General features: G+C 37.6%; 1 protein-coding gene across 18 annotated transcripts in view; it reads right to left on the bottom strand.

Annotated features, from left to right (window-relative positions):
* mbnl1 (muscleblind-like splicing regulator 1) overlaps positions 1-26,493 on the bottom strand; it is an 87,486-nt gene that overhangs the window by 16,340 nt on the left and 44,653 nt on the right. For all 18 annotated transcript variants that reach the window (XM_077515428.1, XM_077515426.1, XM_077515432.1 and 15 more), the window contains exons 3-5: positions 7,395-7,565; positions 4,622-4,846; positions 1,712-1,951 (exon numbers count right to left, since the gene is read on the bottom strand). In XM_077515428.1, the coding sequence (XP_077371554.1) occupies positions 1,712-1,951; positions 4,622-4,846; positions 7,395-7,565 (636 nt within the window). The remainder of the gene's footprint in view (positions 1-1,711; positions 1,952-4,621; positions 4,847-7,394; positions 7,566-26,493) is intronic.

The following is a 26,493-nucleotide window of genomic DNA, read 5'->3' as shown; positions in this document are numbered from 1 at the left end:
CATCGTTCGCACCCTGGCTAAATGGAGCATTTTGAAAAAATATTTTTTTTGCTAGGGAGGGGCAAGATCGGCCTGACACACAGCCTCTTGTGGCTGTTTGAAAATCAGAAACTACAAATTAGAATTAAAGATTGTATATTGAAATTTTCCTTTAAAATTACATGAAGTGTATGGCATTTTTTAAAAATTTTTTTAATTATTATTATTTTTTTTGTAGGAATGCTGAACAGCATTCCAATGCAATTTCTGCAGAAATTGCACTTTGGCAATTTTCTATTATCATTATTATTATTATTATTATTATTATTATTATTATTTTTTATTTTTTTTAGGAATGCTGAACAGCATTCCAACGCAATTTCTGCAGAAATTGCACTTTGGCAATTTTCTATTATTATTATTATTATTGATTTTTTTATTTTTTACTTTTGTAGGAATGCTGAACAGCATTCCAACGCAATTTCTGCAGAAATTGCACTTTGTCTAGTTCTAATTTTTATCATTTGTTTTACGTGTTAGTTTTACAGTTCTTTACAGATCACGGCACCAATTGAAAGGTTCTGAATGAACCTCTGCCCAATCCTTCTATCTTTAATGTTCCCAATATTATTCCAACAGTAATGACCAGAAGATTGCATATTCTCATTTGAACTATTTCCTTGATGCTAGCAAGATCGAGTAAACAGCTGTTGAGCCTTTTTCACTTAATAAGGGGAATAAGTTCTAATCTGTCCAACATGTTTTCAACTCATTATACTGTCTTGGCTGCTCACCCACATGGGGGACAGCTCAGCCTAGATCATGTGAAAATGTGTGACCTGATGGTCTTAACCGGTTTCAACTTGATAAGTGCGCCAGAGTGCAAATCGATAGGAAGACGCCAAACCAGGACATGTCACAGCAACACAACTATCTAATTATTAAGAGGCCTAATCTACCAATGTAAACTTCAACTTGGGAGAGCAAGTAAAAAAACTTGAAGAACAGGTTGTAAGGAATACTTTCAAAGTGCATTTTTATAAAATCTGTTTGTTTTAAAACATTTAAATCGTAGCCGTTTTCAATGCAGCCATTTGAGACAATTTTGACTGATCTCACAAGACTTGCAGAATATTACATTTTATGACAATATAAGTGCTGAAACTACCAAAAGCAAAAGTAGACTATATTTTTTCATCAGGAAAAAGTTTGTTTCTAGCTTTTTCCATTCGTGAGTAATTTGCAATATCACATGGGCCAGTTTCATCAAAAATGACCAAAATTGCCCCAATGATAAGGAGTTTTAATGGTCTCTGTCTCACGAGCTCGCTAGCACGAGTTAGTCTACAACATTTTCTTTTTATCGCTAGAACTTATCTCCCGCAATAAAATGAGGGTTCACTGTAGTACATCTGATGAGTGTTCACTGTGCACATCCTAGTCAGTCACTTCCAGCTCAGCTGCGCTACATAAACAATAGCATGTAATAAATAATAATAAACAAACAAACAAACAAAACAACCAAAAGACAAGTGGCTATGCTAGCGCCATTGCTAAAAGACAGAACTTAAATCACAATAAAACACGTTTATAATGTCAAGAAGTAGGAACAGGAAGTTTGTGGGCAAGGATATCATCATACTATTTGACCCCAAGCCAACATTCAAATAAAAACTGGACCTCGCTCACAATGAAATCCGTCAACGTGGCCGCGTACGGCAGGTTTGCTCACCATGGCAGCGGCGGCTGAGGCCTGGTTCACCTGGTGCTGGGTGGCCTTAATTTTAGCCTGCAGGTGCGCCGGCGGGTGGAAGTACTTGCACTTCTCGCGGGAGCACCTCCCCTTGATGTAGTCCATGCACACGGTCACCGTGTTGTCGTTCGTGTCGATCATGGTGCTGTCCGCCGGGTGGGCAAAGCGGCAGTCGTCCTCCCCCCGGGAGCAGTTACCCCTTTGGTACTCGCGACACACCTAAAATCGAACGCACAGCGCTAAGTAGATACACTTAGGAGTTTGAATCATTCTGGGATTGTAAAAACACAAATACTATTATTTATTTAGCCCATTAAAGCAATAAAAAGTTAATATTTTGTCTATAATGAATTTGATACTTTCATTATTTTTCAAGTACAAATAGTACCTTTATTAAAAACACATTTTGCAACTTCCTGTCGACTGAAAATGACATCACAAGGGCTCAGGTAACCAATCACAACACCTGTTTTCTAGGTTTGGTCATGTGACATTCACAAGCTGAGCTGTGATTGGTTACCTGAGCCCTAGTGATGTCATTTTCAGTCGACAGGAAGTTGCAAAAGGTGTTTTTAAGGGTACTAATTGTACATGAAAAATAATGAAAATATCTAATTTATTATAGGCAAAATATTCATGTTTGACTGCCAAAAATGGCTAAATAAGTAAAGTATCCCCTTAAATATACAGGGAGTCCTCGAGTTAAGGTGTTAATGACGTAAGGCGTTTCGACTTTACAACGGTTACGCCCGGTCCGCCATTTTGGCCCCATCCACCATTTTGGCTCCTCATCCGCCATATAGCCCGTCAGCTATTTAGCTCTTAGCTAGTGCTAGACCTTGTGCACTTGTGGGAGTATCTTTGGCTTTTTTGCCCTCTTTTTTTTTTTCTAGCAGTAATGGTTTGTACAGCATCTTATTTTTTATTTAGATGTATTTTAGATTATTTTTATGCAAATTATTTTGAGGGGAAATTCAACTTAAGTTGAAATTCGGGTTACATCGCTAGCGTAGGAACTCGAGGACTCCCTGTACTGTATAACAAAACTTAGTAAAAGAAACAAACTGGAAAAGTGTCATTACAGTGCCTCATTGTCTGCCACGAGTGCACAATGCATGCAGAGAAAGATCAGAGTTGGCTGCCAGGGTGTGGACGCGGGCTTTATACACTGTGGATGCTTTAGAGCGCCTCGTTGTTGGAGTGCAAAAAAAGCCCCTAACAGTTTATATTCCAGCCAGCAGAAGCTTTATACGGTTACATTGCAAACACGTGTAGGCATAAAAAAAGATGAATCTGTTTTCTAAATGGCATTTGATTGACAGTTGGGCGTGGTGTGGTTTCAGCGCAATCACGGGCACACCCACATCGTGTGAGAACAGCGTTTGCGCACACCACAAAGCCAAAAAATAATAATAAAATAGACCAAGCGAGGCCGAGTTAGTAATTTACATTTCAGTTGTAAGATGTACTTTTTTTTTTTTTTTTTTTTTTTTTATTTAATACAGAGCAGTGATTCAAATGCAAATCTGCAGGTTCCTCATTCTGGCTTAATGTCATTTAAACAGCACTTCATATGCCTGTGAGGTTATTTCGACTGAAGGATGCCTGACAACAAAACGAAAATTAATAAACAAACAAACAAAAAAACAATCCGAGCATTTCTCTTGCTCTATGTAAAAGCAGCTACCAGACAATTGGATGGCAATTTAGTTTTATTATTGCAAACTTTCTCGTGTGATTTATTTTTTACATTTTTGTTATAAATTGCAACAGTTTTCCTGGTATGCAAGCCCATTAATGCGCCACCATTTTTTGCTGTCATAAAAACAGCACAAATCGCTCTGCTTTTATGTTTATGCAGATTAAGTATGAGTCATCAAGGCTTTTATCTGTCTCTGTGGATGGTGCATGGTTCAAAAAAACAACAATCAGGTTAAAAATGGATGAGACCTGCAGTCTTTTAACCAGAAAAAAAAAGGTTTTATGTGATCATATTCCTCCATATCGTTGCGTACAGTTACATTCGCATTCGCATTAGTTTAAGTTGGAAATTAACTAAGGTCACTGACTTGGTTAATTAGAATTATGCTTTATTTACCACAAATATATTTATTCATACAGCAGATATGCAAACTGTAGATAGAGACAGGCAGAGTAATTCAATGTGCTTCCACTAGAGGGCGGTATGTATGGTTAATTTGTGTAGCCACCTGCTGCTATTCAAACACTTTATTTATCCAGTTTGGGAAATTCAATTGCTGTAATGACCACAACCAAGAAAGTACACAAAAAAAGGGGCAATGATATATTAAATTAAATAATGTATTGTAAAATTACATAAAGATATTGTGAGTATAGATTAAAGCTCGGTTTTCAACTAAACAGTCCAGATTTCATACTAGGTAAGCATATTGAGACCAAGATCATCATCATTTCAGTATAAATAATTTTTGTTTGGTGGAGAATTTCTGTAGTTCGCGTACGAGGCAGCGGGGGCCAGCACAATCAAAGTTGTGCCTTAGTGTAAATCAACATGTGTAGTTTGTAGTATGTTTTGATTAAAACAAATGCTGAACACACACATCTGGATACATGCTTGATGATGTAAACACTTGCGAGCATTTGTAGTACTCTTTCATCATTTCAATGAAGATAAATGTGATTTGTATTCATAATGATGTATCCACTGCAGATTTGAACTGATGAAATACAAGACTAAAATGTCACTTGGTAGTTTCTACTGTGAAAAGCCACATTTGTTGCTAATATAAAGATGGATTGGGATTCAGTTTCAAGTTATTGGCCGCATTTTTCCTTCTAAAAAAAAAAAAAAAAAAATGTTCTATGAAGCGTTTTTGTGACGTTTTAAGAGAAGAAGGCTGCAGTTACCTCAAGTCTGTCGGTTCTCAGCAGTTTCTGGGCTGCGGCGGCAGCGTTGGGGACTTGGCTGACGGCGGGGCTGGAGGCCATGAGGACCGGGGTGCTGGGCAGGATCTCCGGCGGCATCAGGCCCGGCGACACGGGGCTCAGGTAGGGATTAAACGCCGCGGCCGCCGCAGCTGCAGCCGCGGCGTTGGCGTTGGTGGCCAGGCCGGGCGTCACCGAGAACATGGGCTGGAGGACGGGAGGAATGGAAGCTTGGGGTGAACAAAACACATCTTGTTGTGCAGACAATAAAGCAGAAGATAAAATCTGCTGCAGAGATAGTAAATGAGCTGCATTGTCTCCACTTTCACAAGTCTGCAGTCTCGCTGGGAGACGAAATTGTGCTGGGCTCATGCACGTACTGTGTGATTTTTCAACACCACAACATAATAGATCATAAAATACTTTACAGTTGTTTTCCATTTTCAAAAAGGAGTAAAATCTACAACAAAAATCTTCTCCATATTCTGTCAAGTGAAATATTTATTCACCTTCACCAATAATAATAATAATAATAATAATAATAATAATAATAATAATAATAATTAGTGTTGTTACGATACCGATACTGGTATCGGCAGATGTGCCGATACTGCATTAAAACAGTGGTATCAGTATCGGTGAGTACTCACAAGTAACATGCCGATACCATTAATTCCAAGACTAATATAGGATTTTGGATGCAGCATTTTGTGTCTTGCTCGTGCACGACATTCACTGGTATGTGACATGTTCACTGCATGCTGATCTAAGATATCCTATTGGCCCTTGAATGCTTTGAACCAATAGCAGGATAGCCTTTTCATGTTGAGGAAAAAAACTTTAAAGTATCGGTATGGTATCGGTATCGGCCGATACGGCAAAGCTGGGTATCGTATCGGTATCGGGTGCCAAAAAACGGTATCGGAACAACACTACTACTACTACTACTACTACTACTACTACTACTACTAATAATAATAATAATAATAATAATAATAATAATGATGATAATAATAATACATATGAGGATTAATAATATGAAATATGCATGTGTAATTTATGACATGATAAAGGACATAGCTAGTGTAGCATAAATATCAGCAAGCACATAACAAGTAATCAATATTGTTCATATTTTTTGTATGTTTTAGCCCATGCCTTGAACTGTTCCACAGATTATAAAAACAGAATGAAATGAAATTTTTACGGATTCTTTTAATTTTGGGTTATCCTTCACACTTAAATTACTGTATAACTCCCTTCTCAATCGCTAAACACTTTTTGAATATCTTGGATAATGATCATAATTGGTTAACTTTGCTCATGTGCTTTCTGGAATTTAACTTTATCTGCAAATGGGAACAATTTTGACTGCAAGATGTGTGAATAGGTGTGATCCAGATGCGCGACTGTGGATGACCCTACTTGCTGAAAAATATCCCAAAAAAATTAAAATTTGTTTAATTAATGAATTAGTAATGAATAGTGTTAAGGATTAATAATGAATAGGGTTGGCGTTAGCATTTTTTTTAAATTCTTTTTTTTAGTTTTGAACTACTCTTGATTTACAGCCATGTAAAAAGGTGTCATCTTGGGATACTGTCACTCAAATGATGAAGATGATAATAATAATAATAATAATAATAATAATAATAATAATAATAATAATAATAATAATAATAAAATCATTGAGATGGTTTGAATGTGAGAGTAATGTTACTGCAGTCACATACACACCACTCCGTGTTGAAATCAAATAAGTTGTCACATGGCAGTGAGCCAAGATGAAATCTTGAAGTCTTGGATCATTTCACACTCAACAAGGAAAGATAAAATTGCAATGTGTACCACAAAAGCACGTCTAAAATCTCAGACAAAACGCAACGCGTGTTAGCTAGCAACATCGCTAGTTAGCCTGTAATGCTGAGTCACTCAACAAAGAAGACAGTTAGCACTCTCAGTCGCTGACACCCATATCACTCACCAGGCCAGATTCCCCCTCCAAAAGACTGTTAATAAGCTAATTCTTAACTCTTTGACTGCCAAAAACGTTTAATAACGTTGAGTAAAATCACGATGTATGCTGCCATAAACGTTAAGTGACGTCAACTACTTTTTTTTTTTTTTTTTCCCTTTGGTGAATATATCAGTGGTCAGTGCACCGTCCAAGTGCAGCGCAGCCGGATCAGTGAGTTGTGAAATCAAAAACACCCACTAACTATGGCCAGCAGATGGCAGCGGTAGCTGCTCGGGCCCTAACTAGAGCTGCAAATTACAATGGAACATGACGCAATCTGATGAAATAGAACGATTTCAAGGCTGACGTGAATGATCAAAGCCTTTGTAACATTAAACCTAATTTGACGGAGCGTCACTAAACAAAAAATATTACTATCAAAGTAACTGTTGTGGAGAAAATGTATCTTTTCTTTTCAATTTTCGCTCAATGTCCCTCAAATGACCTATTTTCAAATGTTGATTACTAAAGAACGGAATAAGGTAGAAACATACTTTTTTTCCTAATAAAAGAATCGAATGCGATCTTTCATGTGGTACCCATGTTGTTTATGTAGCAAAAAGAACACAATATTCTGTTTGCTTCGAAAAATGAGTTAAAATGCTCGAAATCCGCTGGCATTGTTTTTTTTTTTTTTGTTTTTTTGATAACGTGTGGCAGTAAAAGAGTTAACCTCAAATATGTGGGGGCTCAATGTAATTGTTGACAGTTTGCATGTTTGTGGGCGCGTCTTCTCACCATCGGCGGTAGCTGCGTGGCAGGCATCATGGCATTGGCAAGCTGCATCTGCTGGGCCAGCATGACCATGTTCTTCTGCTGGATCAGGTTGTTTCTGCCATTGATCTCCAGCTGGTTCTTTAGGTGCGGAGGAGGGTGCAGGTATTTGCAGTTCTCTCTGGAACAGCGGCCCTGAAAGAGGAAGGACAAGGGTTGCCCTTATCTTATCTGTATTTATTGGCATTTAAAAGGTGAAACCGCTCACGTTACGTTATAACTATGTCTCAAAGGTGTCTCAGTTTACATTACAAATCCCTCAATATGGACTGAAGAAGTCTACTGCCAGCATGCGCAACCAATATCATATAACAAACACGTCTGTTTTGATGTTTATGTTTACAATTTTACATTCATTCGTGTGCACCAGTGCTCAGAAATAAGACTTACTGTAGCTCAATGTGAGCTGCAAAAAAAAGGTAAAATATTAACAATTAAGACAGGAATCCTCCGATGTGGCTTTGATATTGGTCAACACGGCAACCCAGTAGCCCGTCTTCCTCACAGTTTCCACGTTTTCCCTGTGCTTGTGTGGATTTTCTCCACGTTCTTCGCCTTCCACCTATGTTCCCCCAAACATGCATGTTACATCTATTGAAGACTCCAAAACTGTCCAAAGTAACTGTGATTGGTTGAAAATCGGTCCAGGATGCTCCCAGACTCTCCCACATCATCAGCTGGGATAGGCTTAACTACAAGTCTAATAAGGACAACAGTACATAAAATTAAAAGGGAAGTCAGCCAAAAATTGTTCTATGAGCCCCCAGTCGTCTCAACCAAACATTCTAATAATTGTTTTTTGGAATAGGAATGACGTAGCAAAATCCACCTGTTTCTTTCTATCTATCTATCTATCTATCTAAGGTCACCCCAACCAACTACTCACCCACCCACCTACCTACCTATCTATCTATCTATCTATCTAAGGTCACCCCAACCAACTACTCACCCACCCACCTACCTACCTATCTATCTATCTATCTATCTAAGGTCACCCCAACCAACTACTCACCCACCCACCTACCTACCTACCTACCTACCTACCTACCTATCTATCTATCTATCTAAGGTCACCCCAACCAACTACTCACCCACCCACCTACCTACCTACCTATCTATCTATCTGTCTAAGGTCACCCCAACCAACTACTCACCCACCCACCTACCTACCTACCTACCTACCTATCTATCTATCTATCTATCTACCTATCTATCTACCTAAGGTCCCCCCAACCAACCAACCCACCCACCCACCTACCTACCTACCTATCTATCTATCTATTTATCTCATGGGGGCGGCCATTTTGCCACTTGCTGTCAGCTGAAAAAGACATCATAGTTCCTCAGGGCTAAGGTAACGTCTGATCACGGCTCAGTTTCAGAAAACAGGTGAGCCGTGATCGGTTGTTACCTGTGCCCTTAGCCACTGTGATGTCATTTTCAGTTGTCGGCAAGTGGCAAAATGGCCGCCCCCATGCGATAGATAGATAGAAACAGGTGGATTTTGCTACGTCAAAACGGCCACCCCCTGAGATGGATAACCACGGATGGATTTTGCTGCTTTAAGAGACGATGTGTATTTAGTGCCAACAACGAGCAAGAGTGGCTAGCAAGAACTCGCTGGTGCGGCTAACAAGTACAGCTAGCGGAAGAAGCTAGTAAAAGCAAGCGAGAACAAACCAGAAAGAGACAAGCGAATCATGAGATTCAGCTACAACCATCTGGAGTCCCCTGCTATGGAAGGTAAGCGACGGTTGACCCGTTGATCCGACACTAGCGCAAGCACTAACTACGCTGGCGGAGTTATTTTCCTTCTGGTACCCATAGCAAAAAAGATGGCATCAAAACATGACAGCCTCTGTAAGGCACGGCACAACCTATCTAATAAATGTACGTTGATGTGATAGAACGTATTTTTTGTATATTATTGAAACTAATGGTGGGTTTTTAAAATGAATTAATCATCAGTTTACCACGAGATGGTGCTAAATAATATAAAGTCCCTTAGTGTAAATTAAAGCTGCATATCACCTTTTGTTGGCAATGGACGTCAGGCTAAATATTGAATTTAACTCAAAAGTTCTTGTGAAACAGATTGTTATGTTTCAATGCTGGTAAGATTTTGAAGTGGTCCTTGGAAAAAAAAATGATCCTCTTGTCCCGGACCCAAAATGTTTGAGAACCATAGGTCAGTTCAAACACTATCAATTAACAGTCTTCTATACCAGTCACTTCGTCCCAATATGGGCAAGTTTGTGAGTGTTTAACTCATTCACTCCCAAAGACGTATTTATACGGTTTTTAGGTTTTTGTTTGCTAGAGTTTTTGTATGAAGGCTTTGATGCAGTTTCTGACCTGAAGTGGAAGCTTAAAGCGATGGTAGTTATTACAAAAAAAAGTTTCATTCATGAAACAGATGAAGCACACTTTTTTTTGTTTTTTGTAATAACTACTATCGCTTTAAGCAACCACTTCAGGCCAGAAACTGCATCAAAGCCTTCATACAAAAACTCTAGCAAACAAAAACCTAAAAAACGTATACGTTTTTGGGAGTGAATGAGTTAATAGCCTGAAGATGACATGATTGACGCTACAAACCATCCATACACGGTTGCACTTCATAACCCTCAACAACCCTTCTAACCCTTTGACTAATTATCTAATATGGGGGTCCTTTAGGCACTCTGCTAATTATACCTTCAGTCTGGGGGGAGGAGCCCAAACACAAAAGCCATTAATGTGTGCGCTCAGGGTCATGCAACAGGTGGCCTGAGCACACACTACGCATCACGTGACGTAAAAGGCCAACACAGACAAACAACGTTTGGAATAGACGGTTGGGGGGCATGGTTGACCTCACAGTGCAACCCCCACTGGGAGACATCTCAGTACTCTGTCATGACTTCACTCTCCTTCACTTTCACTCATACTGGATTACCAGACAGGTGCAAGGGTGAGAGGAGTGGGGTCATGGCTAAGGAGTGTACTTAAATTGCAGGGGGGCTTTTTGTCCACTTAGTGTGAAGTTGCAGTCTCAAGTTGTTATTGGATCTTGTTGAGAGTGAGATGCACAAGTCTGTCTATACTTGTATATAGTGCTGGAAGACAAAGTGTATATATATGCAGGTGCATCTCAACAAATTCAAAGTTCTTTATTTCAGTAGTTAAATTCAAAAAGTGAAAACTCATTATAAATTGACTAGAAATACTTTGCAGAAAGACAATAAATTCTATTATCAGGGTCTTGAGGCCTAGATACACCAATAATAGGGATGTCACGATAAGGGCAATATCGTGATATCGCGACATTAAAACTGCCACAATATCGTCGTCGTCATGTTCACAATATTTAAAAGGAACACATTTGTTAAAAAAGTCAGGTTGATTTCCATTTGTGCAGTTCTAGCACCCTCTAGTGGCTAGTTTATTAGTGCTATTTAATTTTCATTAGGGATGTTTTGGCATTCTACGTTTAAAATCTATGCTAATTGTCAGATGAAGGGGAACCTAATTTGCTTCATCATTTGATAAATGTGTGCTAGCATTACCAAGTAAGTGCCTCAATATTGTTATTAGAGATTGTAAGGTGGTTTATATGCATTGCTGTTATGCACAAAAGCACTTCTTTTTTTTTTTAACAATATTGTGATCTTTTTTAAATATCGCCAACCACCCCCACAATATCGTGACAATTATCGTATCGTGACCTTCATATCGTGATAATATCGTACCATGATGTTTGGATATCGTTACATCCCTAACCAATACTAGTGATGTGTCGGTCGCGAACGAGCCGGTACAAAGTGAACGATGAGAGCCGGCACCCTCCCTTGAGAGCCAACTACATCATTTTCCCTCTCTCTCTCTCTCTCTCTACCTATGTCGCTCTCTCTTTTTCACGTGTCTGAAGCGAGGTTTGGCAGTGGATGGGGTACTGCACGCGGAGCACATGCTCCGCCTCGTCTGCGACAGCCGCAAACAGAGAGAGACAGGAGGAGGAGAAAACAGGAGAGGAAAGGACAACACACAAACGCGGTTTGTACAAGATGAGCCGAAAACGCAGGAACATTTAGAGAAATTTTTATTGGTTAAAGTCAGATGAGAGAAGGAGTCAGATCAGCCCATCCAACTTGATATGTTTTTTTTTAATGTTTTTTTTTTTTTTTTTTTTATTAATGCAAATTTGAAATAAAGCAAGGTCTTTTTATCATGGACCGGGTGAGTAGCTAATGTTTGGTTTGTTCGCTGCTGCTGTTGCAGTTAAATTACTACTCACTATTTTTGTTATTTGATTGTTATTTTGATTTTGGTTGAAGTTTTAATTTTATTTCTTGTTTATTGTATGGAGCCTATTAATTTGTTCAGTAAAATGAGAAAAAAAATCCTTTTCTTTGATTGATATTACTCTACTGATTACTCTACTGATTTGCAGTCAGTAGAGTGCAATATTTAGTTCACCAAGTCATTTATCAAAATGTATGGTAAATTTGTCATAAATATTTAAAAGAAAAGCTAAAGTTAAAAGAGCTGTTTGAGAGCCAAAAAGAGCCGGCTCTTTTCGGTGAGCCGGTTTATTTGGAAAATCCCATCACTAACCAATACGACGTCGGGAGTCGGACAGCGTTGGGCTGACCGTCTGATCAGTGTATAAATTACTGTCGATTTGGAATACGTCGGGGGGCGTTTCCAGCAAATTCGACATGCTGAATCGGTGTCGGGGCATTTGATCCAAAGAGCGGCGGAGCAGGTAGGTATGCCGACGTCTGACTTGGAGCAACGGAGCCTTCTCAAGGCTCTCAGCGGCAGCCTCATGCGGTTACATTATAAGCCATTGTGAGTTTTTTGCTTTCTTGCCTATGACGGCATCACGTGAGCAGGATATAAAGACGCTCTGAAAAGAAAGTATTTGCTTGAGTGTACAGTTTCCGACGCTGCCTATAGATGTCCTTGCCACATGTTATTTCACTGCACACACTGAGTGCACTGTCAGACAAATGACAGTCAGGAAAGGTTGATTTTCTTCTCGACATCTGATGATTATCATTTTATCTTTTTAGCATTGTATTTTATATCAAAATTAGACGCTGCTGTCATCAGGCATTATATGGACTAAAAATGACTAGATCAGGGATAGACAATTTGTATGCATTTATTTTTTAAGAAACCCCCCCAAAATTCTTCAAAAACGCAGATGAACATTCAATATATGTTTTCCACAAAGAACGGAAAAAATAAGAAAAAAAAATCGATTTTTTTTTAATCTGTGGGTTTAAGTGTAGTTTTTTAGTTGTAATATTACCAATCACCACCAGATGGCAGGCATGGCTTAGTTGCATTTACAAAGAGTCTTGGGGGCACTTCGGATTATCGTTTTTTTGCCAAAGAAATTTCCTTTCCTATCCTATCCGAGCGAGATGACCCGGAAGTATTTGGAGGCGTTTGAATTCTACAAATGTTTAAGAAAGGTGCCTGGATATGACATTTAAGCCACATTTAGAAAGTTCTGACCAACCTTTACGAAACGATATTACCCATCATTCTTTGCAACACTTATATTTAAAGCGTTAGGACACCGGCATAGTTTGACAGACGATGTAAAAGACGCTCGAGTAATGCTCAGGACTTTTCAAATAATGTTTATAAAACACTCAATTGAAACCAATAAATGTTCTTGCGCAATACATTCAAAGCAAAAGGAAACACACAAACAAAAATATAATTATAAATATCTTTCCATTACTTATTAGAGAATGAGCAATTCCAAAATCAATGAAAAACATCATCACTGATCCTTCACAATAACAATACTATGCATCCATCCATCCATTTTCTTGACCGCTTATTCACAATACTATCCATATTTTTTTCATTTTATTTTTGAAGTGGAAATCAACCTTAAGCATTCCGTGACAATAATATGTTATATGTGACCTCACTAGTCTAAACATGACATTATGATTAATATTACATTCGTGGAATATGAGCTATGCAGCAAAATCTCAGGGGGCGGCCATTTTGCCACTTGCTGTCGACTTAAGATGACATCACATCAAGCAACGACCAATCACAGCTCACCTGTTTTCTGAAGCTGAGCTGTGATTGGTTGTTGCTTGAGACCTGAGCAAGTGTGATGTCATTTTCACGTGACAGCAAGTGACAAAATGGCCGCCCCCTGAGATGGATAAAAATGACTGGATTTGGCTTCATAACTCATATTCCACTTAACGCAATTTAGATTAGTGGGGCTGCATAGACCATATTATTGTCCAAAACATTTTTTTAGGTTGACTCCCTTTTTTAACTCATTCACCGCCAGCCCAGTAAAAATGGATCTTTGACGTAGGGCTGCTCGATTATGGGGAAAAATATTAATCAGGATTATTTGGACAATAGTTGAAATCACGATTATTCAAATGGTTATTTATGTTTTGGCGCAAAACAAGAAAATGTTTAACCGTTTAAAAATATTAGGACCAAATTAAAAAAAAAATAGAAACACTATAAGTTTTGGACCAAACAGAATTTATAATAATATATATTTATTTATGTTGGCAAAAACCTGCAGCATATGCACTGTGCAGTAGGGCAAAATATTTTTTTATTTTTGGTACAAAACAAGAAAATTTTTAAACATAAAAAAAAAACATGAAAAAAATATTAAGACAAATAAAATTATTTGAAACACTATATTTATGCAAGTTCCTTTTGGATGAAACAAAATTGATCAAATTAGTTATTTTAAAATTAAAAAAAGGTGCAAATGTATAAATTTAAACAACTCAATAATCTTTTTATGTTGCGATTATGCTGATTTTGTAATTGTGGAGTGTAATAACTGAAATTATAATAGAATTTCAATGAATTGCACAGCCCTACTTTGACGTGTATAGCCGTCAATGGCACTGAATGAGTTAATATATTATATTTAAAATCACAGACAAGTATTCATATACACATTAAATTAAGGACTAAAAAAAACCCTTACGTTCAACTAACGAAAACATTAGCATCAGTGGAGGGGATGCAGCCATATTACCGCAGCAGTTGAGAGCTGGCCCACGTCAGGGAAATTTTAGAACTGGCATTTCGGGTCACTGCAGCCGAGAGGGAGCGCGCAGGTGATGCAAAGAAGAAAGAGGAGCAGGATGATGAGGAGGAAGAGGACATCGGCCCTTCCTCCATGTTTGTGGCTGCTGGTCTGATCGCGACTTCAACCGCCCCGCAGCTCGAGACGGACGGTATCCACGGCAACAGAGCGGCCAGACACTCTTTACACTACATCATAGTGATCCCTCGAATTGCTTTGATAACTGAATTGCACAGAAGCAAAAGGACAAAAGGAAATACTGATAACAAACTGCCCCGCAGTAAGGACTGGTCCATGAGTCGGCCTCCTGACGTCAGCTGCTTGGTTCTGCGTTCTTTTTTTAATTACAGTGTTGTTCACGCAAACATTAGAGAAGAGAAAATGCTCGTGTTTAATACAATTACTTATCGATTCAGATAAAAGAGTGGTAATTAGAATACGCTTGCAGACAAAATGCTGGATTTAGACTGGGAAGCCAAAGAGAGCAAGTCGACGAAAAAAAAAAAAAACAACATCATAAAATTAACTGGTTTGGTGTCACTATGACAGAATAAAGCAAACAATAAAGAACAAACTAGTCAGAATAGTTAGAACAACCTATCACAGTCACTTTGTTTACCTGCTGGAGCGTTGAACACAACATATTTTGATTTGAATTATGAGGCAACAACATTAAGCAAGTTTTCCTGGATTCTTTTGAGCATTTAGTAGGAAGTGAAGAGCAGTGAGAAAAGCAATAGCTACAGGTAGTTTCCATTTTGGCAACTAGTCGGCTTGCAACTTGGAACTTTATTCTCATAAATTTGTCATTTATTTTCATATACATTTTAATTTGTTTTATATTAAATAAACATAGTATTTATTTTTTTTATAATAATTTAACTTTGCCCAAAGGATCAATTTATCATTTGCTTTTAATTTTTTTTACGACACATTCCTAAAAATAAAAGTTAAAAACCATAAACATTTCGTGTTATAGTATCACTCCAATAAGAATAAGTCATGCTACCAGTGTAGCAAGTTAGCAACCATGGCTTGTTTGCAGTGCATGTTTCCTACAGTTCACGCTAGCCAGGGGCGTGGCTTTGGAGATTTGTGGTGGGAGAGATTACTCAAGTTGAGGCCACATTCAAATCTTGCCAGCAATTTGAAAATTACAAACTCCAGTTTTAATTGGTCAGAAAATTACAAGTTTCTATATTTTTTCTGCTATCATTGAAAAACTTTTTTTTCTTCATATTTTATTATGCATTCAACTTGTAGTTTTTTTTTTTGGGGGGGGGGGGACAACAATCTAAATGGGAACAACTTTAAAACACAAATTATTATATTTAAGGCAACAATGTCAGCACAACAAAGCGAGCAAGTTGTTTGCGCCAGAATAATTTGTTTTTACTTTGTATCTTTAAGTTGAGGACAATACAAGGGACAATTAGTTAATCTGTTTACTCTTTGTTGTGAAATGGCAGGAAAGCTGAAAAAAAAAAATTACGGTAGTTAGATTACTCAACTTAAAACTTTAACAACGCTTGTGTCTTTGAAATTTTGGGTCCTTTTTTTTTTTTTTTTTTTTTTTTTTTAATACAGTGTACCGACTTTATTAACATTACACTGTAATTTAATATAGCATTCCATTTAAAATGAATACCATGCCATAACATCGACTCATTTTTTTCTATTACGATTCAATTCTTTCAACATTTAATTTTCATGAAATTCAGATATATATATATAGTTTTGAACTCACCTAATCATTTGTGCTATTTTGTCTCCTTTGAAGGCCTTGAGAAGTGCCATGTTTTAATTCTTGGTGAGCTCGGCTTAATAGTTGGCACATACTTAGTGTTCCACTCCGGTCCTCTAGGTGGTAGTAATCCATTTTACAACTTAATTGAGAAATTTGGGCGCTTAACATTTGGAAGTCTCTGCATTGATGTGAGCTTTACTCGGCCTTGACATGACTATAGTGAGGAATGTTGTCATATAGACACGGAGGGTCTGTTCTGTTCCCCCCTGGTGAGATCAGACTTGCCAAAATCCAGGCCGAACACGGAACAAATATGTGGCTGGCTACTGTGCGGCCTGATTGATGTTGGTAGGTAGCAAAAGCACGTCCCGCCCTGATCGCGCACTCGTCCAACTCACCCTCGGAATTGTTACACACCCTTGCTTTAGAACCCGTGCGTAGTTTGAACAAACAATGAAGTGAGATCAAAAGAATGCTGGGTGGGGCTGCGTCCCATCCTTTTGGAGAGGAGAGGAGGCATGCGGCAAGTGGTATGCATGAGTACAGATGCACTTTGCTTCAACCTAGCCATCTAAACAACATCATACTCCCACGGCGAAAACAGAAATATTCTACTCCCCTAAAGGAGACGAGAAAGTGCAGCGGACAACGCGACGCTGTTATACAATACTGCTGCTGTTGGCTCATGGAACATTTAGCAGCATTTTGGGTTGCTGTGTAACATTCAAACACTCAAAGGTCTGCGTCATTTTTCTTTCCATGCAACAGCAAGCAGATTTTAACAACTGCTTGTTAATAAATGTTTGTACAGACACTTGTAATTTGTTCATATGAAGAAGTTAAGGAGACCATTAGGTACACTATATGGATGTAATGTTTATTTATTTGTGTTTATGGGACAATACATTGTTTAATTACAAAAATATTAATGAAAACATAAATATGCTGTAATCTCACAAAAGTGAGCATACTCACATTTTTGTAAATATTTTATTGCATCGCTAGGACAAGACTAAAGGGATACTTGACTCATTGAGCCATTTTCAGCAGTAAAAAGTTAATATTTTGTCCAGAATAAATTTGATAACTTCATTGTTTTATGTATAATAAATACCTTTAACTCGTTGACTGCCAGCCATTTTCACTGAAGAAACCCCCTTCGCTCCCAGATAATTTACTGCATTTTGACTGATTTTGCAAGGTCCACAGAATCTTGTGTTCCATTGCTATAAAAACATGAAACCAATCAAAAGAAAGTTTAGTCTCTTCTTTAATCAGGAATAAAAAATATATTTCTATCTGTTTCCGTTTTGCAGCAATTGGCATTCGAATATAGCTAAGTGTCATGAGTAGTCACATTCCTGGTGAAAACACTGGCAAAAGGAGCTTGTTGCAACATTGCCCTGGCTGATCACTTACACTCTGCTGCCACCTTCTGGCCGTTTTTGTAATAACTACCATTGCTTCAACTGTTCTCTTCAGTTTAGAGGCTGCATCAAAGCCTTCTGTATGCTCTAGCATAAGAAACAAATACAGACATATAAATACGTCTTTGGGACACTGGTAATATTTAAAATAGAACGTATTTATACGTTTTTGGGAGCCAATGAGTTAAAAACACATTTTCCCACTTGCTGTCGACTGAAGATGACATCGCCTGTGCTGAGGAAATACGTAACATAACGACCAGTCACGGCTCACCTGTTTTCTGGTCAGCAAACTGAGCTCTCAAACTGAATCCCGATTTTTGCAGTCATTCAGGACGATTACAATTTTAATCGAATAAACCCAACAAACATATAATTAAAGGTTTCATTTATTCAAAAATAATTCCTGTGCAAAATGTTCAGACAACAATGAAATATACAGGACTGTCTCGGAAAATTTGAATATTGTGATAAAGTCATTTATTTTCTGTAATGCAATTAAATAAGCAAAAATGCCATACATTCTGGATTCATTACAAATCAACTGAAATAATGCAAGCCTTTTATTATTTTAATGTTGCCGATTTTGGCTTACAGCTTACGAAAACTCAAAATATCCTTTCAAAACATTAGAATATTTCCTCAGGCCAAGTAAAAAAAAAAAAAAAGCCAGAATCAGTAATATTATATATAATAATATAACAATATCCATAATGTATGGCATTTTTGCTTATTTAATTGCATTACAGAAAATAATGGACTTTATCACAATATTCTAATTTTCTGAGACAGTCCTGTATATTGAATGTTATTATTTATGATTGTTATTATTGTTTTAACATAAACTTAACATTCTGAAACGCCACAATTAAGTAGTTGTTCGCCATTGTAAACATGTAATCATTGTAAACATGTCTTGGAAACCATCCATGTAGTATTTTGCCACTTGTGCAAAATTACAACTCACAAAAACATTTCGATGTAAGAGAACATAAGAAGACAAAATTCAATTTCACAATTTAGCAAATTTTCAACGATTCGATTTTTAAAATGACATTTTTTATTATTTTTTATTTTTATTTTATTTGTTTTTACATTTGTATGTTTTTAGGCTGAAACTGAATACAGGCTGCCCAAAAATGTAAAAAAAATATATATATATTTTTTTTTTTTAAATGGAAAAAAAAAGAAAGAAAGAAAAAAAAGGACGTGTTTTTCACATAGCAGTGACGATATCTGGATTCTTAAAACACATAAAAATACGTCTTTGGCATTATTCGGTATGGCAGGCATGTGCTGACTAAGATTTAGGACTATGATTGATTCATTCTGCCACATTCCAGTTCAAACAGAGATTGAGTGAGTCAGTCCTTCGCCAACATCCTTGACCTTAAATAATCCCACAGAAACCCTCCCCCAATCTGGGGAGTGGAACCTATTAAATCTGCAAAAGGAGGACTACATTTTCTTCCACTATCAGTTTAGTTCCAAGTCCATGAGGGACAGAGAGATTGTGGTCCTCTCTATGTATCAATAATGTTTACATATCACAATAATTAGGATCATGTTCACTGTGGACTGGAATCTTTGATGGTGTGTCGTTTGGTAGGGATGATTTGGATCGCAGTATGTGAGGCTCTACTGTTCTCTGGCTCGCGTTCCAGTGACTTCTGTCCAAACATACACGGAGATGAAAGCGCTTTCTCCTCTCGCGCGCACTATGAATGAAGCTTTGTGCTGTTGGCCAGCAGCAGCCACTCAAAGGCTCACGCCCAGTGGTTGGTCTTTGTTGAACATGCCCTACCTCAAATACAGCAGAAAAGTACTGTGAAATTACATATTTACATTTGGGTAACGTGATAACTATGTTCACATTCACATTTTAATCTCTTTATAACCACTAAAGAAAACTACTGAAAAATATTACTATTATTCTATGGTTAGTCAAGCACTATATAAATAAAGTTGACTTGACATTATATAAATAAAATAGTGAAGAGATGAAGATAAATCTTAGATCATAGAGTACAGAGGTATAATAATAATAATAATAATAATAATAATAATAATAATAATTGTATTTATTAATAATATGTTCTATGCTGTCCCACTAGTCTAAATACGGTATTTTGGTTAATATCGCATTAGTGGAATATCAGTTGAGCAGAAAAATCCAGCCGTTTTTATCAATGTTAGAAGGCGGCCATTTTGCCACTCGGTGTCGCGTGAAAATGACATCACAGTTGCTCAGGTCTTGAGTAACAACCAATCACAGCTCAGCATCGGAAAACCATTGGTCTGTGATTGGTCATTGCCTTAGAGCCCTGAACAACTGTGATGTCATCTTCAGTCGAAAAGTAATATTAATCAGAATGTCATGTTTAATATAACATTATTGTCAAGAAATGTTTAAGGTTGACTTCGCCTTTAAAATATGAGCACAGTGAAATCATGTTAGCTCACTTCAGAACAGACTGTCAGATAGTGAACAATTCTTCCAAAAAGAGGCTTCAAGTTTTTAAGCCACTCCCATCTGAAGTTTACTGTCCATTTCCCATTTAAAAAAAACACAGCTTAATGCTAACACATAATGGGAAACGCCACAGACAGGCTAACGACTTGCATTTATGTAGCAGCGAACAATAGATGTTGCTAGACACGTTTATTCTTTATCCTCTGCATAAAATAACTATTCATGCAGTTCCAGGGTCACTTACAATCAAACGATTGTTTGTTTGTGACTGCATGTTTTATACTGTCCCCGGTGGCCAAGTCACATACAGCAGAAGGAAAATAGAATTAATCATGATCCAAAAACTGCTACTTATATATATATATATATATATATATATATATATATATATATATATATATATATATATATATATATATATATATATAATATATATATATTAGGGGTGTTAAAAAAATTGATTCGACAATATATTGCGATACTACAGCATGCAATTCTCGAATCGATTCAATAGGCAGCCAAATCGATTTTTTAACATCCATTTTTGATGAAAAAATATTCAACAAAACGTATAACTTTCACACCTTAAGTATGGAAGAATGTTATATTAATGGAAGATTAAGCCTTTATATTTTATTTCAATGCTGTTCTAACATGGAAAAGGTTACAACCTGTTTGTTAAATACAGTGGCTCACAGTTATAAAACTGAAGTTTGAGATCAATAAATAATTTTTCATACAAATCTTACAGTTTACATGTACAAGTTTACTGAATGGTATTTTCTAAATTTGAGTAAAAAAAAATCGCAACAATCAACTTGTAAATTCATATCGGGATTAATCGGAATCGAATCGAATCGTGACCTAAGAATTGTGATACGGATCGTATCGTCAGGTACTAGGCAATTCACACCCCTAATATATATATATATATATATATATATATATATTTTTTTTTTTTAATAAGGAACAATGTAGAGCTTAGTCGGAGGCTATCTCAAGGCACCACTGAAAATCCAAATTCCTGAGAGCAATAAGCCCTGAAAAGAAATATGCACTCAAATAACCTTTGAGAATATAATTCAAAATCAACAAGGACACTTGTTTTGACGCAGAAAAACAAAACCTTCTTCTCTATGGAAGGTGGTGGTGGGCAAAGGCCAAATCCCAGTGCTTTACTAGGACTACACTTAGCAACTGTTTCTAAAAACGAGTGAAAAAGTGACCCATGCCAGCTGGGTTTCTCGTTGCCATTGCATCTCTATTTCAGACCCGGCACAACATGCACACTCATACCCTTGTGATTACGCGCATGGCACACACTGATGCTCACTGGCGCTGCTCAGTGCTCAGGGAACTGATATGTGATCAGCGGGGCTTACGAAGACCTGGAAGGGTGGGGGTTGTTAATCTATGATAATAGTTACTGCTTGCCCCTGCTGACGCATTACCACCCTGCGCGAACAATGGCACAAAGGATTATGGGTAAGAGTTCCGCTATAAAAACTAAGATACATAGATGGAAATGTCAGTACTGTCGAATAGAAATTGACACCTGATCATTACGGCAACACATGTGGATATGGAAGAAAAACACGGTGGGGTATATTCACTAAGAATGCGCAGCGTCCGTTAATAGCGCGAAATATTGCACCACAACTACCCACCTATTCACTAAGGATATTGCTCTAATCATATACCGGCGCAAACACGCCCACAAAACTGACTTGGAGCAAATTTGCACCTGATTTACCACACATGGCAATGGATTTGCGCCAAGAACATGGTTGTTATAGTAAGAGTTGCGAGAAAGATGACATTATCAGAAAGCGAGATTGGACCGAGAGCGTTTATGGCGCCATTAAGCTGTACAGAGCAGAGAGGACGACAACGACGTCATTCATTCATGAAGTACAAATTATTGGTGGGATTGTTTTTTAAAAATATATTTTCAGAGGTTGGCGTGGGCGTACAGTATGCATCTGGCACGTAAAAATGATCGTAAAATGCTTCCCCATCTCATCTCCTCTCTCTCTCTCTCTCTCTCTCTCTCTCTCTCTCTCTCAGAAAGGGATGTGCACCGTGCCACATGCACTGCTGTCATGATCCCGGGATCGAGGTTGCGGCAGGTTTATACATGATTTCCATAAACCTTATTTGCATCACGCAAACTCCGTGTGGCTATTTGGGCTGGCGTTAGTGAATTAGACGCTGCATATCAATGAGTCTCATTTGTATTATGCTGGGCATATTTTGCATCAAATGTATGCAAATTACCTAATTTTTTTTGATTGAATTCGTCGCTCCCGGATTGCTCCATTTTTACCGGTTAGCGCCGTGCAAAGGCGACGCAAACCTTGAGTAAATAGGCCCATGAGTTAGTTCCAGTCCTTCTGACTTTAAAGTTCTTAGACACCAACTTCATCATCAATCCTTCTCCTTAGGTTGAAAAGGGTCAAGCGTGTGATCCCCTCTTTGGGGGAGGTGCAGCATCTTGAGATTTTTTTTTTTAACCAACTAAGAGCTACCTTCAGCAATGCCAAAGGCAAAACCGATAAAATTTTAATTCTGATGGGTACTGGAGACAGAATATATTAAATCTGTGAGCAGATATTAAAACCCTTTACATATGGTATTGAGTTAAAACATCACGCAGCAGTATACATTGTGTACTGTTAAACCTTATGACATCATCAGAAGTTGATTTATAAATGAAGTCAAGAGTTGAGAGTTGGTATTACGTAAAATTTTGTTGTCAATATTTTTCGCTTTTAGAGCAAACAAATATCAGCTTTAAATGTCGTTTATCAGACCTCCCCTGCCTCCTAATAATCAGTATTGGCCCTGAAAAAAAAAAACATCGGTCGATCACTAGTTTTTAAACATTGTTAAGATTAACATTGTTAACATTATCTGTGGTGTTTCATATTTAGAAGATATTTTCACTTGACAGCTACTTTAAATTTTGCAACCATCTATTATATACAGTAACATTTGTAACATGGGATTGGGGGCCTTCTAATTTCCTTAAAGATGTGTCTAAATAGTCCGTATAGTGCGTGTCACAGAGGCCAGTCTTGTCATTTGTGTCCAACACAAACAGCCGAACAGCGTGAGGTATTCACACCCGACGGTGTTGTTTTGAAGAAATGCCTCAGGTCAGATGCCACGTACACATAAGCCCTGCGTCCAAAGTTAGACCGCCGTGGATTTTTTTTCCTCTTCTTATTAGCTGGCCCCTTGCGCTGCGTTTGTTTTCCCCACACATGCTTTCCTGTGAATTTATCACATGCCGGATGATGTTTCAAGTTATTTTTGAAACGGCTGAGGTGTGCTCATTTATCTGCTGTTTATCTTAATCGGACATTTTCTTATATGCATGACATCATTTGACATTAGGGGTGTTAAAAAAAAAAATCGATTCGGCAATATATCACGATATTACATCACACAATTCTCGAATCGATTCAATAGGCAGCCAAATCGATTTTTAAACATCCATTTTTGATGGAAAAATATTTACCAAAACGTCTTACTTCGGGTTAGGGTTCACACCTTAAGCATGGAAAAATGTTATATAAATGGAACATTAAGCCTTAATATTTTATTTTAATGCTGTTCAAACATGAAACAGATTACAACATGTATGACTGAAGTTTCAGATAAATAAATAATACATTTTCACACAAATCTTACACTGTACAAGTTTACTGATTAGTATTTTCTAAATTTAAATAAAAAAAAAAATCACAACAATGGACTTATAAATTCATATCGGGATTAATCGGTATCGAATCGAATCGTGACACATGAATCGTGATTCGAATCGAATCAGGTACTAGGCAATTCACACCCCTATTTGACATGATACAAATGGTTACTAGTACGAGAGAAAAGTTAAAAACAACCTTGAGAGGAGAGGAAACCACACACATACTAAGGTAGGAAACGTGCACTGTAGACTTTGAAGACAGCACTGGTGGCAACTTTGTGTTCCATATCTCAGCACTTCAAGAGGCAAAAAAAAAAAAAAAAACCCGAGTGATATGCCACTTCTCCTTCATATCTTTGATCCACGCTCTCCTTTTCTATCTCATCTGCAGTTTCCATCTGAGTTCCGAGGCGCCCGCATTGTAAAACGGAACGTACACGCGCTCCTCCAACAGTGAATTTTACAGAATCAATCCGGCACATATTACACTAATCTGATCTAAAAAACGCTAATCCTATCTGCGGCTCTAATCCCACTGTCAACTGGCCTAATCCTGTTTCTGTGTGTGATTATCCCCTTCAGACTTGGCACCGGCTAAAGCAGGATGTTTTCACCCCCCCTTCCTGTTTCTATTAAGGACGAGAAAGCTGACAGCAGAGTAGGAGTAATTTAATTTGTCTTCTGACGCCGTTTTAAATTATGAGCAGACTTTAACCTGAAGTAAAACAAGAGAATACATTCGGTGCTTCTTCAGGCACTTTTTTCATTTAACACATACTAATTGGATCGCTAATAGAGATGATATACAGCAATGTATGGGTGTCAGAACCGCCAGAATGAGTAAGAGACTAATTTGATGGTGCATTGCAGCATGACCGAGTTGGGAGCATCGGCAGTCTCAATCAAAATGAAGCACAAACAGCACGCGTACTAGACACACAGGAATTCAAAGAAATTCCCTTCATAGAGCACCTGGAAAATTAATGCGGGTTGGATGACCTTTAAAAGAGCAAATAACTGAGAGAGACTTTAGAATACAAGTTTGCTCGTTCGAAAAACTGTCAAGCATGTAAATAAAGACCGCACCCAGGAATCCAGATGGATCCTCTGTCATATTCAAAGCAGTTAAAAACAAAAAAAAAAAAAAAAAAAACGTTTAGCCCCAAGGTTGGGCATCCTAAAAAAACCAAAAAAAAAACAAAAACAAAAAAAGAAGTTGCATTTCTCTGCTCCTCCCAACCACAAACGAGAGGCTAATGAGCGGTATGGTTAACATTCCCTGTGGCAAAAACCAACGAAAGTATGTTTTTCCATACTGGAATCTCCATCTACTTTCAATATCGTTTGTCTTCATTAGGGTTGATGGGTGAGCTCAAGCAGCTGAATTTGGGTAAGAGACAGGATAGAACAAACAAACATTCCCATTCACACCTGTGGCTAATTTCAAGTCTTTGATTAACCTAATGTGCGAAGACGGTGAGAACATTACACAGTTTTCAAACCAAGAATCTCTCGACTGTGAGGCAGACATTGCGACAGGAACACCATGCCGCCCATAATGTGTACTGTATTCCCAAAAACAAATGACATACTTGCTATGCGCTGAATATTAACTGTTTAAGCAAAACATATTAAAATAAGTCTATTTGTGACTCAGAAGAGCAACGAGGCTCTTGAGCTGAGCACTACATGTGCAAATATACAAACCAAATGTTAAAACAACAACTGCTGCCTCCAAATTAAAATACACGTTTCCCTAGTTATTTATGCCGCGAATAGCAGAAATCCTAATCATAATGGTAAATCGAGTGCACTTATATAAATGCTTTTGCCAAACGGTGCGCAGAATGCTTTATAAAGCCTCATATTCATACACCAATGGGTGGCTGGTAAGGAGACTTCCGAACCGGCAACATCAGAAAAAGCTCCTCATCACATTTTAACTCATTTGCTCCCAATAACGTGTAAATACGTTTTTTTTTATGTTTTAAGTGTCCCAAAAGACGTATTTATACGTTTTTTGTTTTATTTTATTTTATTTTTTATGCTACAGCATACAGAAGGCTTTGATGCAGCCTCAACTGCAAAGAACTTGCAGAAATGGTAGTTTTTACACAAACGGCCAGCAGGTGGCAGCAGAGCAAAGGAGATCAACCAGGGCCATCTAGAGAAAAAGCTAAATTACTTTAAAATTACAATTTTAAATAGATTTGTGAAAACTGATGAAACTTAGCTCTCTTCTAATGCTAATTGCTGCAAAACGGAAACATACTTTTTTTTCCCTGATGAAAGAAGAGACTTTAATCTTTCTTTTGATAGGTTCCATGCTTTTATAGCAATTGAACACAATATTCTGCGGACCTTGCAAAATCAGTCAAAATTCAGTAAAACAGGGATTGCTTCTGTGAAAATGGCTGGGAGTGAATGAGTTAACATACGTTTTTAGCACCAAGATGCCACAAAATGGTGCCAAAGCAACACTTTTATCATTTTGACCTGAGCAGAAAATCAGCCAGGATTGCAGAGAATAACAATTACGGTTGGAGTAAAAACAAACAGAAAATCAACAAATGGTTGAATCCGAGACAAAAACTAAGAATGGATTGAATAATAGATT

Source organism: Festucalex cinctus, chromosome 1 (assembly GCF_051991245.1).
Source record: "Festucalex cinctus isolate MCC-2025b chromosome 1, RoL_Fcin_1.0, whole genome shotgun sequence".
NCBI lineage: Eukaryota > Metazoa > Chordata > Actinopteri > Syngnathiformes > Syngnathidae > Festucalex > Festucalex cinctus.
Note: the sequence above shows the minus strand (reverse complement) of the source record. Positions and strands in the feature narration are given on the sequence as shown.